We start from the raw sequence: 16,388 nt of genomic DNA, 5'->3' as shown, positions 1-16,388 counted from the left end.
ATTCAAGTCTAAATCGTTTGTATATGCCACAAACAGCAAGGGACCCAACACCGATCCCTGTGGAACCCCACTGGACACAGGCATCCAGTCACAAAAACACCCCTCGACCATCACCCTCTGCTTCCTGCCACTCAGCCAATTCTGGATCCAATTTGCCAAATTGCCTTGGATCCCATGGGCTCTTCCTTTCGTTATCAGTCTCCCATGCGGGGCCTTATCAAAAGCCTTGCTGAAGCCCAAGTTGACTAGTCAAATGCATTGCCCTCATCTACACACCTGGTCACCTCTTTGAACAATCAAATTGGTCAGACCTGACCTCTTCTTAACAAAACCATGCTGACTGTCCTTGATTAATCCCTGCCTCTCCAAGCGTAGATTAATTCTGTCCCTCAGAATTGCTTCCAATATTTTCCCCACCTCTGAGGTTAGAACATTGCATTGGGGATCTCAAAGAAGGAAAAAGTGCATTTTAACATTGTGTACATTAACTATGAACAGACCAAGCAGTAAATCGGTATAGCATCACATTCTGCAGTACAGAATGGAATAGTCTTGTGCCTTGTGGTAGGTTGTATGAGAAAGGACTGATATTTGTTGAATTGGGTTATGTAATATCTTGAGACTTTGTGCCCAGTTAGAAATGTTCCATGGGCCGGATTTTATGGAGAGCCGTGTTCCCCGCCCGCCATGGCTGAAAAGTCGGTCTGGAGCCCACTCACAAGAAAGCCGGCTAGTGGCAGCCATTTTGCATTCAGTGGGGTGTTAATTGTCTCAGGGCAAGACGTCTGCCCCCTTCTGGGGAGCACGTCCCACCTTAGCGAGCTGCTGGCAATAAAGACAGCCAACAGTTCTGTGATTCCAGCAGTGCCAGGTTTGAGTGGTGTCCACTGCTGGGACTACAGACAATCCCCAAAGAAGAGGTGGTTAAGGAAACTGGACTTAATGTAAGTCCGGGGTATCAGTGGGGCCAGGTTGCCAGATCCTGGTGAGGGAGGTGGAGGGCCAAGTTTGAGAGGCCAGTGGGGGAGGAGGGTTAAAGGAGGGTAAGCTCCCTGCCTTCAAACACGCCAGCAAGTGCCATAAAATCCAGTTTTATATTTTGTTATGTAATCTTAATTCAATTTAAAAATCGCTGGAAAAGTTTATCTGAAAAAAAACTTTTTATTTGTTTGCTTTTAGAAAGAAGATGGTCGCTGTCTCTTAATTAAATTGCTAAAATGGGAAACTTTTGATGAAGAGAAAGATTTAAAACCAGGCATTCTTCTAGACTATCTGTACAATACTATTATATTTGCTGCTGAGAAAGGATTTCCATGGCCCACTGTGGCACTGGCAGTGTGTTTTTCAGAGGAACTACTTCACGAAACTGAAGGTAATACTAAAATGCAAGTTATTGTCATGATTTTTTTTAAGAATACTGTTGGCGCAGAGATATTGCTGTTTAAAAAGCAGCTCTTGATTCATGATTAAGAGTTATGATCCCCAACTGAGGTTACCCCTGGACAAGCCTGATCCCAGAGTGGAACCCAGCTTATAGATCCTAACTTTAAATTTATTTGTTTAGATACATGGAAAGTAGCTACTGAACAGAATCACAGGAGTCAGCTGATGAACTTTTAACAAAAGAATAAAACATTTATTCAACAAAAGAGATAAACTATATTATAATAACACTTCACCCACAACTATACCTTTACAGATATACTCAGATTTGAAAGGATAACAGAAGTTAAAAGAGCTTTCTTATATTCTAATGTTCAAAGTAAGCACACAGTCCATGTAAACCTATGGTGACCTGTGATCAGAAACACCACACTGAAACCAAGTGACAGATGCCACCTCAACCAGGTGCTATGGATCTCTCCTCAACTCCCCGCAGATGCTTGTCACACCAGTCTCACTGATCTCTGTCTTTCACATGAGGGTTTTCAATCTCCACTCTCCAAGACCTCACCTTGGAATCTTCTCCCAAACCAATGCTTTCTCTCAGGCGTTTACCTCCAGGGTTTCGAACTCTCCTGATGTTCCTCTTCCCTGGGTCACCACATGCATTCAAGCTGTCTTCCATGCACTCTCTCTTACTGATCAGCCGTCAACAGTACCACCGCTTCGCATGCCCCTAGCAAAGAGTTACAGACCGTCAGCTGTCTTGTTGGACCTTCTTGCCTCTTACAAGCTGTTCTCGCTTTAAATCTGCTTTCTGCAGATTTTGTCTCTTTAAATCTGAAGCTTGGAGCCTTTCCCTCTACCCTTTACTCTTAACTTCATTAACAAGATCTTTTGCAGGTTCCTGTTCTTCCTTTCACTAGAAGGTCTGCTTGGGCCTTTCCCCTATTTCTGCCCTACTTCTTTGGCCTTGGAGCCTTTTGGTCTTTTGAGAAATCTACAGCTCCCTCTCCCAGTGTCTACTCTGTCTGGAGTCATGGTTTCAAACTGAATTTAAACTGCTGCTCCTTTAGTTTTCCTGTGTCCGTGGGAGGGACCTGCCTCTCTGGATGCCTGTTGCTAAGCAACAGAACTGTTCTTCTACTCTTGTTTGTTTAACTTAGCTCACAGCCGTAAAACTCTCATTAGAAATGCAAGCATCTTTTAAAATGAAACTAAAACTCAATTTGACCTTACTTAACACACAGAAACAGAAATACAAATCAAACTTAAACTTTAAAGCTAAAACGCATTCCTAACACCCACAAAAAAAACCTACTTAAACTGTCTCTATTTCCTAACATTAAGAAGCATAGGATGATACCCTTTGCTATGTGTGCATAGTACCAGCAGTGGCCACTACTTTCCCTGTGCCGAGCTTTGAAGAACTGCTGGCCTCTGATTGGCTGGCAGTTCTTGGTGGCTGGGACTTCTGCTCCCAGAGTCTTTGATCCCAGGGAAAGCCTGCCACTATCCAGTTAAGTGCCTGATTAGCACTTTATGCAGCGGGCCCCCTTGGAAAGAGGCAAAATACAGCTCTCGCCGGCTGTGCAGCAAGAACTCGGTTGTCTCCATTCAATACCTCCTTAAGACTGCTGCCCAGTCAAGTTTCTTTAGATCATCCCTGTTGCCTCAAAATTTGTCTCTCAAAATGTTTCTTTTGCACTTAATTGGTTTTCCATCATTAGTCTAACCTTAAATTTTATATCAGGGAACATTTACCTCCCGGTGTTGCCTGACTAATGCCAATTTTCTGTCAAGGTGTTAACATCATGTTCCATCATTCCAATTACTGTCAGTTACCAGCAAAACTAGGGTGACCAGATTTTCAAAAGTGAAATCCGGGACACCCTGAAGCAATGCTCTCCCAACAACATGAGGATTTCCTTTTGCAGCTCCTCACCTTCTCCTGAAACAAGAGGAATAGTCATAAATCAGTGCCATTTCTTCTTTTCAAAGATGATTCCCTGCCAAGTCCTGAGGAAACCACATTTTGCAGATGTAAACAACTCAGACAAGCATCTCCTACCTTCCTGCTGCCCATTTTCTGTCAGTCTCACTTGGAAGTGCTTTCCAAGCGTTACCTGGAAATGTAATGCTGTGCTGTGAGGCAAAGTAGCACACAAATTGCACCGACTATGGGGCAAAGAGGCAGACCTAGGACAAATGCACAAATCTAAATTCAATTTGCCCTCCTTTTGACTTCATTTCTAATGCTTTGCATATTGACACATAAACAATTCCGGTAAACACTGTAACCCCTAATACGTTCATGCTCCTTAGTACACTTTATCTCCTATTTCTTCTTCCTTTCATTACCTTTCTCCAGTTGACCCTGCAGTAACTCTCCATATCATCCTTGATATCTTTACCCACTTCCCCTGCTCCTGACCATAAGCATGCTATCATAGTTTCCTTTGATATTTCACTATCTTATCTCTTCCGTATGTGTTCCAAGATTTGCTTTTTCCCAACCTCACAGATTTAAATCCTTCCTCACTGCTTTATCTAACCTCCTTTAGCTTAAGTTTGAGAATTTTCCAATGCCCTATAAATTATCCTAATAGCTTAGAAGCCTGAAATCCTTCCCAGTACACCACTTATCTAGTCACATTTCATCTATCTAATCTGCTCACTAACAGCAGTTCCTGATAGCACTGTGGGTGTACCGACACCACATGGCCTGCAGTGATTCAAAAAGTTGGCCCACCATCACTTTCTTAAGGATAGTTAGGGATGTGCAATAAATGCTGGCTTAGCCAGCGACATCCATATCTTAAGAAAGAATGAAAAAAAGCTGACACCTCAGAATCCTTTTTATTCGAACCCCAAAATCCTCAAACTCCCTCTGCAATACCTTCATCCTGTTCTTTTATTATGTCAGTAGTTTTGGTGTAAACCAGGTTGCTCACTTTCCATTTTCAAAACCTTCACATCCACTCATTTATATCCCTTAGTCTGCAACCGAGGAGGCAACAGACCATGGAGGATTGCTAATCATGGCTGCAGAAAATTACTACTGAACCTTTCTTGCCTTCTTCCCTGTCCATAATCATTCTGCATGGACCCATGGCTTGGCTCATAGATTCACTCTCCATATAACAGTCCTCATTTGTGTTTTAGATATTCAGTGCTGTATACATATCAAACAACTTCAGATCTTGAGGTTGACGTAACCAGGAAGTATCGCCCCTGAAGGATGTTATCAATGCTGAGCTTTGAAAATACCAGCAAAACTAGGGTGACCAGATTTTCAAAAGTGAAATCCGGGACACCCTGAAGCAATGCTTCCCCAACAACACGAGGATTTCCTTTTGCAACTCCTCACCTTCTCCTGAAACAAGAGGAATAGTTATAAATCAGTGCCATTTCTTCTTTTCAAAGATGATTCCCTGCCAAGTCCTGAGGAAACCACACTTTGCAGATGTAAACAACTCAGACAAACATCTCCTACCTTCCTGCTGCCCATTTTCTGTCAGTCTCACTTAGAAGTGCTTTCCAGGCGTTACCTGGAAATGTAATGCTGTGCTGTGAGGCAAAGTAGCACACAAATTGCACAGACTGTGGGGCAAAGAGGCAGACCTAGGACAAATGCACAAATCTAAATTCAATTTGCCCTTATTTTGATCTGGCGGAACAAATGCAAAAGCTGCAAACCGGACATTTGAACCATTTTGAGGAAATTGTTGGGTCATTGGGTTGTTTAATGATAAACTGGGACTGTCCCAGCAAAACCAGAATGTCTGGTCATGTCATGATAATAGTTGATTGTGGTAGTGGACTCCAGTATTAGATACTATACGGTACTCTGTACTAGATAGGGGGTCACCTAACATGGGGATTGAAGGTCAGATAGCACATGTTGAAACCTGTCTTGATAGAATTCAGTTACTGCAGATATGTATAAAAACAAAAAAACTGCGGATGCTGGAAATCCAAAACAAAAACAAAAACAGAATTACCTGGAAAAACTCAGCAGGTCTGGCAGCATCGGCGGAGAAGAAAAGAGTTGACGTTTCGAGTCCTCATGACCCTTCGACAGAACTTGAGTTCGAGTCCAAGAAAGAGTTGAAATATAAGCTGGTTTAAGGTGTGTGTGTGGGGGGCGGAGAGAGAGAGAGAGAAGTGGAGGGGGGGGTGTGGTTGTAGGGACAAACAAGCAGTGATAGAAGCAGATCATCAAAAGATGTCAACAATAGAACAAAAAAACACATAGGTGTTAAAGTTAAAGTTGGTGATATTATCTAAACGAATGTGCTAATTAAGAATGCATGGCAGAGCACTCAAGGTATAGCTCTAGTGGGGGTGGGGAGAACATAAAAGATTAAAAAAATTTTTTTTTTAAAAAATAATGGAAATAGGTGGGAAAAGGAAAATCTATATAATTTATTGGAAAAAAAAGGAAGGGGGAAACAGAAAGGGGGTGGGGATGGGGGAGGGAGCTCATGACCTAAAGTTGTTGAATTCAATATTCAGTCCGGAAGGCTGTAAAGTGCCTAGTCGGAAGATGAGGTGTTGTTCCTCCAGTTTGCTGCATTGTTCCAGTGAAGCCCAACGCAAACTGGAGGAACAACACCTCATCTTCCGACTAGGCACTTTACAGCCTTCCGGACTGAATATTGAATTCAACAACTTTAGGTCGTGAGCTCCCTCCCCCATCCCCACCCCCTTTCTGTTTCCCCCTTCCTTTTTTTTCCAATAAATTATATAGATTTTCCTTTTCCCACCTATTTCCATTATTTAAAAAAAAATTTTTTAATCTTTTATGCTCTCCCCACCCCCACTAGAGCTATACCTTGAGTGCCCTACCATCCATTCTTAATTAGCACATTCGTTTAGATAATATCACCAACTTTAACTGTAACACCTACGTGTTTTTTCGTTCTATTGTTGACATCTTTTGATGATCTGCTTCTATCACTGCTTGTTTGTCCCTACAACCACACCCCCACTCCACTTCTCTCTCTCTCTCTCTCTCCGCCCCCCACACACACACCTTAAACCAGCTTATATTTCAACTCTTTCTTGAACTTGAACTCAAGTTCTGTCAAAGGGTCATGATGACTCGAAACGTCAACTGCAGATATGTGTCTATGTTAGGAAAATATGTTATCAATAAAGTTAGTTCAGCTACAATGTCGACAACCTGTGTGCATCATTGAAACAAAAAACAATACAGGTCACACAAAGCAACACATGACTAAACTCAGTGAAGCTAAAGCTCAGTTAGAGGTCGGCATGTCAGCTTTCCATGAGGACCATGTAGCTGAAAAGTAAACAAGGACTAGAGAAATTTTGAAGATCTCACATGTTAAGTTAAAAAAAAAATTGAAAGAGTAGGAAGTAAGCCCTGTCTTTCTTTTAACCTGTCGCAACTACCTGCTTTTGAATGTTTCGTTATGTCGTGTCACAAATAATTCATTAGAACAGGATTTAGGAGCAGGACGAGGCCATTCGACCCTTCTAGCTTGCTCTGCCATTCAATAAGATGATGGCTGAACTGGTTGTGGTCTCAACTCCATCTTCCTGTCTGCCCCCGATAACTCTTGACTACCTTGTCTATGAAAAATCTATTTAACTCTGCCTTGAATACATTCAATATCCCAGCCTCTACATCCTGAGAAATTCTGGGAAACAGAATTCAATGTACTAATAACCCGCTGAAAAAAAAATTCTCTTCATCTCCATCTTAAAAGGGAGGCATCTTATTTTTAAACTGTGTCCCCAAGTTCTAGTCTCCCCCTCAAGAGGAAACATCCTCTCGGTATCCACCCTATCAAGTCCTCTCATATGTTATATATTTCATTAAGATCACCTCGCATTCTTCTAAACTCCAATGGGTTTAGGCCCAACCTGTTTAACCTTTCTTCATAAGATAAGCCCTTCCTCCCAGGAATGAGTCAAATGAACCTTCTCTGAATTGTTTCTAACACATTTATATATTTTTTCAATGAAGGAGATCAAAATGTACATAGTACTCAGATGTGATTTCACCAAGGCCCTGTACAGCTGCAGCAAAGCTTCCCTACTTTTATATTCCATTTCCCTTGTAATAAATGCTAACTTTCCATTTGTCTTCCTAATCATTTGTACCTACATACTAACTTTTTGTGATTCATATACCAGGTCACTCAGATCCCTCTGTACCACCGAGTTCTGCAATCTCTCTCCATTTAAATAGTATACTGTTTTTCTATTCTTCCTCCAAAGTGGACAAGTTCACATTTTCCCACATTATACTCCATCTACCAATTTTTTGCCCACTCACTTAACCCTGTCTATGTCTCTTTGCAGGCTCTCTGCCTCCTTTTGACAACGTACTCTCCTACCTATCTTGGTGTCATCAGAAAATTTAGCTTCTATACATTCAGTCCCTTCAGCCAAGTCATTGATATAGGTTGTAACTACTTATACCCGTGGCAATCCACTAGTTACAGCTTGCCAACCTGAAAAAGACCCATTTAATCCCTACTCTCTGCAACCTGTTAGCTAACCGATCCTGTGTCCATGTTAATACACCATGTGCTCTTATCTTGTGTAGTAACCTTTTATGTGGCACCTTGTCAAATGTGTTTTGGAAACCCAAATACATCACAGCTACAGATTCCTCTTGAACCACGTTATTTGTTACTTGCTCAAGAAACTCTAACAAGTTAGTTATCCACGATTTCCCTTTTACAAAGCGATGTTGACTCTGCCTGATCACGTTATGATTTTCTAAGTATTCTGCTATAACCTCCCTAATAATGGATTTTAACAATTTCCTTATGAAGGATGTTAGGCTAACTGGCCTGTGGTTTCCTGCTTTTTGTCTAAAGGTGTTACATTAGCTATTTTCCAATCTGCTGGGACCCTTCCAGAATCTAAGGGATTTTGGAAGGTTATGATTAATTCATCTACTATCTCTGCAGCCATTTCTTTTAAGACCCTAGGATGCAGGCCATCTGGTCCTGGGGACTTGACAGCCTTTAGGTCTAATAGTTTTCCCATCAGCTTTTCCCAGGTGATGCTGATTGTTTTAAGTTCCTCCCTCCCCTTCACCCCTTGATTTTCAAGTATCTTTGGGAAGTTTTCTAATTCTTCTACAGTGAAGACAGACACAAAATACTCGTTCAATGCTTCCGCCATTTCTTTGTTTTCCATTATCAATTCCCCAGACTCACTCTCTAGAGCTTTAGTTACTCTTTTCCTATTTAAATACTTGTAGAAACTCATCTATCAGTCTTGATATTATTAGCTAGCTTTCTTTCATACTCAACTTTCTCCCTCTTCATTCTTTTTGTAGTTGCTCTTTGCTGATTCTCAAAATCCAACCAACCTTCTGACCTACCACTAATTTTTCAAATTTATTTCTTTCAATTTGATACTGTCCTTAACTTCCTTATTTAGCCACGGAAGAAGCATCCTTCTCAAAGAGTCTTTCTTTTTCACTGGAATAAATCTTTGCTGAGATCCACAATGTCTGCCACTGCATCTCCACTGTCTTACCTTTTAACCTAGTTTCCCAGTTCACTTTAGCTAGGTCTGCCTTCATACCCTTATAATTAGCTTTATTCTGGTTTAAATCACTAATTTTAGATGCACACTTCTCCCCTTCAAACCGAATGAGAAATTCTATCATGTTATGATTGCTGTCACCTAGAGATTATTTACCGTGAGGTTATTGATTAATCCTGTCTCATTGCTCATTATCAGGCCTAGAATAGCCTGCTCCCTGGTTAGCTTTAGAATGTACTGTTCTTAAAAAATTGTCTTGAATACATTCTATGAACTAATTTTCAAGGCTACCTTTGTCAATCTGACTCGCACAATCTATATGTGGATTAAAGTCACCCATGATTATTTTGTTACCTTTCTTAGAGGCCCCATTTATTTTTTCTTGTACACCTTGTCCTACCCTGTAACTATTTTTAAGGGCCCTATAACCTACTCCCACAAGTAACCACTTTCCTTTCCTATTATCTCTACCCAAACTGATTCTACATCTTATTCTTATGAGCTAAGGTAATCTCTCACCACTGTACTAATGACATCCTTAATTAACAGAACCACTTCCATCACCTTTTCCTAGCTTCCTGTCTTTTTGAAATATCAAACACTATTCAATATTCAGGTCCTAGCCTTGGTCACCCTGTAACCATGGGGAGAATTTTCTGTGTGTCGGGAGTGGGAGCGGGAGCAAGCGGGCGGGCACAGAGCCGATCGCTGCCCTTGATCAGCTCTGTGCCACCATTTTACGCGGGCAGGCCAATGAAGGCCTCCGGGGACAGCGGGAGGGGGCGGGTGGCGACGGGACTACAATGACTGCTGGGTCCAATGGTGACCGGGCGGCCTGTATAAAGAGCGCACAGGCAGCCTTCCAAAGGCTGGCAACGATGGCCAGCAGAAGGGCTCCCGAGAGCGCTGTTGGAGAGCAGGCCAGGCAGGAGGGCGCAGCGTGAAATCCTCGTGCTGAGGGACTGGGAGGAAGAGGCCCCTCCCACATGATGAAACAGGCCTGGGAGGAGGTGGCAGAAAGGGCCAGCTCGCATGATGTGGTGAGACACACCTGGGTGCAGTGCCGCAAGTGCTTCAATGACTTGTTGCAATCAGGAAGGGTGAGCACCGTGTTGGCATTGGTCATTTAGCACAGCAGTTAGGTTGCCCCCCCACCCAACCAGGCCACCAGCCCCCCCACCCTGAATGTAGTTACTGCATTGAATCATTTCCAACATGTGGCCTTCACTGGCTGTGCCAGCATTTATTGCTCATGCCTAGTTCACCCTGTGAGGGTGGCTTCTGTATCCGCTGCATGTGGTGCACTTACACCCGTAGTACTGTTTGGGGGGGCGATCTCCAGGATCTGTCCCCAGTCACAGTTCTGGAACACCGAAACATTTCCAAGCCAGGCTGCTGAGTGACTGGGAGGGGAACTTCCAGGTGTCGAGGCAGCCATCCATCTGCTGCCCTTGCCCTTCTAGCTGGTAGGTTTTCGTTGCTTTGGAAGGTCATACAGTGTGGGTGGCAAATGTGATGGAGGCAACATCTGGGCAAGGGGGGGTCAGCCCTGGTTGCTTAGTGTGAGTGTGCGGCTGCTCCAGGGTCACCATTCACTGGAGCCCTGCAATGTTTCACTCAGGTGGGGGTGGCAGGGCTGCAATGGCAATCCAGGTACAGGGTGGACTATTCAACGCTCCTCTCTCCTTTTCAGGAGAGGACAGCCCACAGTAACGCAGAGCCACTGTGGACTGGCAGAGGGCAGACATAGTTGCTGATTCTCACCAGATACGAGTAGGAGACACTGGAGCTGGAGAGGCGCCATGTGCCCAGGTCAACTGGTAGCGGTGAGGTTGGGGTGCCGGGGGAGGTCAAAATGTTGTGCTTTGAGGTCACAATGTCTGTCAGTGCAAACATTCCTAAAGCTAGTTATAAGAGTATGAAGGCAGAGCTAGCTAAAGTGAACTGTTTAGTGAATTCAGCCTCCAACATGGGTTTCCCATTGATTATTGAAGGAGGAGTGCATCCTGATCCGGGGGCCAGGCATGCGCATTAACAGTATCTCAACTTCGACTAATCAAATATCCTTGTTCTTCCTTTCACCCTCACCAGAGCACGCCCGGACTGAGGAGGCAGAGGGCCCGCTGCTAACACCCGAGGCCCAAACGACTTACAAGCACCAGCGTCACACCAACTCGGCCAGGCAGGCACCAGCGCAGTTACTAGCACCTTGGTGGATGAGATCGACGGCTAGTGGCTAGTGTCCTGGGGCACAGCGGTGAGGGCATTTCACACTCGCTTGAGGTGCAGGTGGAGACAGAGAGTGTCCATGGCACTGACAGTCAGGGAACTGCAGGAGCCCAGGAACATGCGCAGTCAGTGGCTGATGATGTGACTCTGGAATTGTCCGTGAGGCAGCAGATGCTGGAAATCCAGCAGGATCTGCGGGAGGATCTGGTGGAGATACATGAGGCAATGCGTCGCATGTTCTCTGTGATGGAGGAGTCCATGAGGAACATCAGCAATGCATTGACCCTCATGGCCGAGAGTAATGCTTCCTCCATGGAAAGAGTGGTGACTCTCATGGAGAGGCTCCTCCAGGAGAACAATCAGGGCTTCCTGGGGATGTGCTCGGACCTGAAAGCCCTCACAGCAGCATTGACCTCAGCTGGTCAGGGTCAGTATGGAAGATGGATTGGGCACCCAGTAAATCCAGGTAGGTGCCCATCCATCAGTGGTGAGCAGGGAGGTCTGAAGTGACCTCACGTTGGTGCACGAGCTGCTTGTCATCTCTGCGGGCCCCTCTCAGGGTGCTCTGGATGCGGGCTGCAGCTCCTCTGCGCCCCTGCCAGTGACCATGGGATCCAATGAGGCTGCGGCGATTGGGGAGGTGCCAGCCATGCCACTGGCCGCTCCCTCCCAGGCGGCGCCATCACAGGCTCCACAGGCCAGAGGACACCCGCCAAGGTCATCAAGGCCAACAGGACAGCACAGCGAGCAGGCTGTGTCCAATGCCATTCCCAGCTAGGGGGAGCACCTTGATGTAGCACCCGAAAACGTAAGCATAAGGCACCTTAGGCACACCAGGGGCTTATCACTGGTGGTTTTCTGTTGCCCCCGTATTAGTTGATTATCATTTAGTGTGCAGCTCAACACCTGTGAATGAACTTTCTTCTCTGTTTTGTTTTGTAAAATCATTAAATGCTTTAGTTGTGAACAAGGCTCAGGGTGTTTCCTTCTGCAGGTGTACAGGAACCCATGATGTTATGAGTGACTTGTCTGTCATTGAGCTTTATTGACAAGGCACATAGTTAATGTTACTATCCAGGCAAGTGTTGTTCTCAGGTATTGAGTATGGAACCTGCAGCCCTAGTATGTGTTGAAGGTCCGTCTGTGGTGGGCTAGCTGAAGGTTTATTAGATTAAAGCCTCCTGGGTGTCCCTGCCTCCCTGGAGGTTGCCTGGGTCAGCATCTATCCCCTCAGTGTTCTCCTATGCGTGCTCATCATGTGCAGCCAGAGCATCTGTGTCTACACCTTCTTCCTCCTCTGCAACCCCCCTTTCCAGCACCAGATTGTGGAGAGCGCAGCATGCAACCACTTTCAGCGACACATGATCTGAGGGGTACTGGAGTGCGCCCCCTGAACGGTGCAGGCATCGGAAGCGCATCTTGAAAAGACCAATGGTTCTCTCTACCACAGCCCTTGTGGTGCCGTGGTTCCTATTGTACCGCTGCTCAGCTTCTGTTCTTGGAAGGCAGAGAGGTGTCATGATCCATCTTCTGAGGGAATAGCCTTTGTCACCCAGCAGCCATCCATCCAGCCGGGCTGGAGCACTGAAGAGCCTTGGAACCTGGGAATGTTTTAAGATGGATGTGTTATGGGAGCTGCCTGGGTAACTTGTACAGACTTGCAGAATCAGCACCCTGTGGTCACACACTATCTGCATGTTCATGGAGTGGAAGCCTTTCCTGTTGACAAAGGCACCGGGATCACCCGCTGGTGCCTTGATGGCCACATGTGTGCAGTCGATTGCACCCTGGATGCAGGGGAAGCCAGCAATCTCTGCAAAGCCTTTGGCTGGCTCAGTTTAGCTGGCCTTGTCCCAGTGGTAGTGGATGAATGTCAATGCATGCCTGAACAGAATGTCTGTAATCTGCTTGACACAAGTGTGGACAGCTGATTGGGAGACTCTGCAAAGACCACCCACTGAGCCCTGGAAAGAGCTGGAGGCATAGAAGTTGAGGGCAGCCGTGACCTTCAACGCCACTGTCTAGGAGTGCCCACCCACACAGTTGGCGCTGATCTCAGGGCCTATCTTCTGACAAATGGAGGTCATTGTCTCCCTTCAGAGATGAAGTCTCCTTCAGCACTGCACCTCAGACATATTGAGGCCGCTGCTTCACCACCTGTAAACCCTGGCAGCAGGATCGTGGTGTCTTCTGCAGCCCCTTCCTGTTGGCCCTGCGCCCCTTGTGCCTGTGCCTGTCCTCCCAAAGGTGGCTCCCCTGGAGGCTGAATATGGACTCCTGGCCTCTGCCCCCTTCTGGCCCTCCCTTCCTCCTCAGAAGAGGTGCCTCCAGTGGAGAGAACAACTCCCGTTCCCAGGGTACGGGAAGGCTTCCTGAAACCAGCAAGGCCCCAAGAATGACGTTTACTCTAGAGTCCTGACCTGAGCCTGTTATTTCTGTACAAGCAGCTGTGGAGAGATTTGAAGCTCTGCTGTTCACACAAGCAAGTAGGAGTAAATTTAAAAATTAAATGCCTAACGAACACCCCACTCGCGAGTCCACTCACCCCGCTTATCCTGCCCTGGATAAGCTTTTTAAAAATGTGGCCTACCTACCTGCCTGTTGCCCCCGTGCGATGCTCTGAAGATCGCATGGGTTCCGAAAAATCGCTGTCTCTTAATGGCTCAAGGGCCTTAAGTGGCCCGTTAATTAATGGTGGACGTGCATCGGAGCTCCTAGCGCGCCCACCCACTGAAATATTGCGATGGTGCACGGTGACATTGGGACTCACGCCCGACATCCCCACGCGTCATTTTACGCGTCGGGCCTGACCCCGCATGCTGACTTCAAAACTCTGGCCCATGTCTCTGTGATGGCTGTTAGGCTGTTAGGCTATTAGTCTTACATATTTATTTCTATCTGTGCCTACAATTCATCCATTTTGTTATGAATGCTGCATGCATTCAGATATAGAGCCTTTAACTCTGTCTTTTCACCATCCCTGAGATCTCTGGCATTATTTGCGCTCTTAGGTTTGTACCCTGCCACATTCTGGTGATCCTTACCCAAATTGTTACCCTGCTGTATTACCTTGTTGTTTCCCTTTGATTTACCACACCTCCTCTCACATGATCCCATCTCCCACTATTTAGCTTAAAGCCCTCTGTAGCACCCTAGTTATACAACCCTCCAGGACACTGGTCCCAGCATGATTCAGGTGAACCACTTTCCCCAGTATTGGTGCCAGTGCCCATGAATCAAAACCCATTTTTTTCCACACGTGTCTCTGAGCCACACACTCATCTCTCTAATCTTTTTTACCCTATGCCAATTTGCTCACCGCTCAGGTAATAATCCACCTGTGACTTTCTACCTTTTAATTTAAGCCTAGCTGCTCACAATCCCTAAGTAGAACCTCCTTAGACCTATCTACATCGTTGGTACCCATGTAGACCAGGACAATTAGATCCTCCCTCTCCCAATGCGTGTTCCTGTCCAGGTATTCCAAATCCTGGCATGGGGCAAGCAACACAGCTGTCTGGAGTCACGCTCTCAGCTGCAGAGAACATTGTCTATCCCTTTGACTATACAATCCCATACTACCACAACATTCCTATTTACTCCCCTCACTTGAATGGTCAGTTCACTCATTCACCTTGCAGCCCCCGCTCTCATCCATATAAGCTGCAAGGACATCAAACCTGTTGGACAATTACAAGGGCTGTGGCTCCTCCTCCCCTACCTTCTTGATCCCCATACCTGCCTCACTTGCTGTCAGACTCTCCTGTCCGTGACCACTGACCAAAGCAGACAACCTTAACTTAAGGGGTGATCACCTTCTGAAACAAATTGTCCAGGTAATCTTCCCCCTGCCTAATGTAGTGCAGTGTCTGTTGCTCAGTCTCCAGCTCACTGACTCTGAGCAGAAGCTCCTTGAACTGCAGAACCCTACTACAGATGCGGTTGCCTTGGATCACAGTTGGTCCACAGACTGAGCCTCAGCTCTTTCTGAGCTCCCACTGCTTTATGTGCTCTCTCTGAACTTAATTTGCTTTACTCCTATTGCTTTATGGGTTCTCTCTTGGAACCCTGAACTCCTGCTGCTTTATGGGCTCTCTCAGCTCCCACTGCTTTATGGGCTCTCTCTCTCTTTCTTTCTCTCTGAACTTCTGCTGCCTTATGGGCTCTTTCCCTGAACTCCCATTGGTTTGGAATAAAGAAAAGAGCAAAGAACAAAGAAAAGTACAGCACAGGAACAGGCCCTTCGGCCCTCCAAGCCTGCGCCGATCATATTGCCCGTCAACTAAAACATTTTGCACTTCTGGGGTCCATATCCCTCTATTCCCATCCTGTTCATGTATTTGTCGAGTTGCCTCTTAAACACCACTACCATACCTGCTTCCACCACCTCCTCTGGCAGCAAATTCCAGACACTCACTACCCTCTGCGTAAAAAAACTTTCCCTGCACATCTCCTCTATAGTTTTCTCCTCTCACCTTAAATCTACGTTCCCTAGTAATTGACTCTTCCACCCTGGGAAAAAGCTTCTGACTATCTATCTCTCTCCGAGCTCCCACCGCTTTATGGGCTTTCTCCCTGAACTCCCGCTGCTTTATGGGCTCTCTCTCTCTCTGAACTCCCTCTGCTCTATGGGCTCTCTCTCTGAACTCCTGCTGCTTTATGGGCTCTCTCTCTGAACTCCCTCTGCTTTATGGGCTCTCTCTCTGAACTCTCGCTGCTTTATGGGCTCTCTCTCTGAACTTTTGCTGCTTTATGGGATCTCTCTGAACATCATTTGCTTTATGGGCTCTCTCTGAACTCTTGTTGCTTTATAGGCTCTCTAAACTCTCACTTTTTTTTCGCTCTCTCTCTTTCCCTGAGGATGTCTTCTGGGGGAAGTAAAGTGAATGTATTAGGATTAGGCTAATTTGCACACTATTTTGAAATAAGTCCTCCTTCCACCACAATTGTTCACCCACCTACTTTTCTCAAGCTCATTGTTTCTCATAAAATGTGGAGTCAGCAGCTTCTGCAACATGGGCTTAAGGAACCCTTAACCATTCTGAGTTACATGGATATTTTTCAACTGTTTCTCAAACTCCATGGCCTGAATCTTACATTTGTCGGGCACCAGCAATCGGCAGGCCAGAAGTGGATGTGAATTGCGCTCCCGCCTGCGATTGGCCCCTGAACACAATTTCACGCTGGCTGGCCAACTAACGGCCAGTCAGCATGAAACGTGTACTGAGAAAGCCTCA

The 16,388-nt window shown here is 45.7% G+C and overlaps 1 protein-coding gene across 1 annotated transcript in view; it reads left to right on the top strand.

Moving 5' to 3' along the window:
- Positions 1–490: 490 nt before the first annotated feature.
- LOC121277801 (uncharacterized protein C8orf74-like) overlaps positions 491–16,388 on the top strand; it is a 28,725-nt gene continuing 12,827 nt past the window's right edge. The window contains exons 1-2 of the mRNA XM_041187438.1: positions 491–514; positions 1,180–1,372. Of these exons, the coding sequence (XP_041043372.1) occupies positions 491–514; positions 1,180–1,372 (217 nt within the window). The remainder of the gene's footprint in view (positions 515–1,179; positions 1,373–16,388) is intronic.

Source organism: Carcharodon carcharias, chromosome 5 (genome assembly GCF_017639515.1).
Source record: "Carcharodon carcharias isolate sCarCar2 chromosome 5, sCarCar2.pri, whole genome shotgun sequence".
NCBI lineage: Eukaryota > Metazoa > Chordata > Chondrichthyes > Lamniformes > Lamnidae > Carcharodon > Carcharodon carcharias.
Note: the sequence above shows the minus strand (reverse complement) of the source record. Positions and strands in the feature narration are given on the sequence as shown.